The 1522-nt window shown below is 39.2% G+C and overlaps 2 protein-coding genes across 2 annotated transcripts in view; both read right to left on the reverse strand.

Annotated features, from left to right (window-relative positions):
• Positions 1-1522, reverse strand: part of kctd7 (potassium channel tetramerization domain containing 7) — a 15264-nt gene that overhangs the window by 8437 nt on the left and 5305 nt on the right. The window contains exon 2 of the mRNA XM_007542767.2: positions 991-1160. Within this exon, the coding sequence (XP_007542829.1) occupies positions 991-1160 (170 nt within the window). The remainder of the gene's footprint in view (positions 1-990; positions 1161-1522) is intronic.
• pgk1 (phosphoglycerate kinase 1) overlaps positions 1-1522 on the reverse strand; it is a 32075-nt gene that overhangs the window by 196 nt on the left and 30357 nt on the right. The gene's annotated exons all lie outside the window — the stretch shown is intronic.

Here is a 1522-nt window from a genome sequence, read left to right on the forward strand (position 1 = left end):
TATATATATATATATATATAAGGCCTGGAAGGTGCAATCACCCCCAAATTGGAGCAGTGGCTCAAACAGATCCCAGGAACAACATCAGACATCTCAGTCCAGAAATGTGCAGTTCTAGGCACAGCCAAGATACTGGAGGAGAACCTGAAGCTCCCAGGCCTCTGGTAGAGGACCCGAGCTCAGAGGATGAAAGAGAGAGAGACCACCCACGGAGGGTGAGAGGGGAATTTTTTTATATATATATATACACAAATTATTTAGCAAATAATGTGATTCTAACTGACCTAAAACAGGAGAAATTTTGTCTAATTTAACTTCAGACAGACAGTTTGTCTGCTGGTTAATAATAATTTACTGTATAAAGTGCATATTATAAGGACTATGACTTCATTTTTATTAATCTGCAACAGATCTATGACATAAAACCGTTTTCCTCAGTCACTTAAATGTTAATGTTGAAACAGTAAAAGTAAAGATGTTAAAAACTATTAAAAATAATTTAAAGAAGTGAAAAGTTAATCATAAGAGACTAATTGCTTAAAACTGTAGGAACGGAGATTTTTAATCTGGTCCTTTATCGCCTCCTTGTGGTCGCTTCACCACATTGCATCTTTTTAACGCGACCGCACTGTAAACTGAAAAACATGACTTCATAATTATGCCAGGATTATGTGGGAAAAATAATCTTCTTTTCATGAGATTCCTGACTCAGTGAAGTTCTGAAAAACATGAAAATCCTCTGCAGCGTTTCGTTCGTTCTTTCTGGTTTCATTCACGGATTTTCCACTTAATGCAGAAATGCACAGCGGTGAAACGATGCTGACGCAGCCCGTTTGCTTCTCAATGAAAATGTGTCAGGATTTAACGAGCTGCCTCTCAGAAAACACCGTTTGATTTTTAGAAACTAAAACTTTCTTCAACACGATGTCGCCGTTTGTCCTGGTAGTCGCAGGAAGCTCTGACTGCGTGCTGGTTCCGGTCGGAGCTCACCCAAAGTAAGCGCCGTCCCGGTCGATGAAGTAGCGGCCCTCGGCGTCCCGCGGGATGTAGTGGCGCCCGCTGAACATGGCGGCCAGCATGGTGTCGTCATAGCGCCGCAGTGTGGACAAGCGCGTGGTGAAGAGCGTTCCCCCCACGTTCAGGGAGATCACCTCCGGAAACTGATCACAAACAGATATAATCATCAGTTATTGACGGTCGATTAACTGGACAGTTCAACCAAACAGAACCAGCTTTGAGTCACAATGGTTCCTATAGCAACATTGATCCATCTTCACTGTAAAAACTGAATCGCAACAAGTGTTATTGTTATTTTAGTTCAAATATCTGAGAAATAAACTAAAGTAACTGTAGATTTTCATCAACATATAAAAGTCAACAATTCATTAATAATGATGGAAAAATACCAGGATTAAGATTATTTCATTTAAACTAAGACACTGTTCTCATTATAAGAATTGCAAGTTGAACTCATTTTTTATTATTATGTTTAATTACTATGAATAATTATTGACTTAAAAAA

This window comes from Poecilia formosa, unplaced genomic scaffold (assembly GCF_000485575.1).
Source record: "Poecilia formosa unplaced genomic scaffold, Poecilia_formosa-5.1.2 Scaffold727, whole genome shotgun sequence".
Lineage (NCBI taxonomy): Eukaryota > Metazoa > Chordata > Actinopteri > Cyprinodontiformes > Poeciliidae > Poecilia > Poecilia formosa.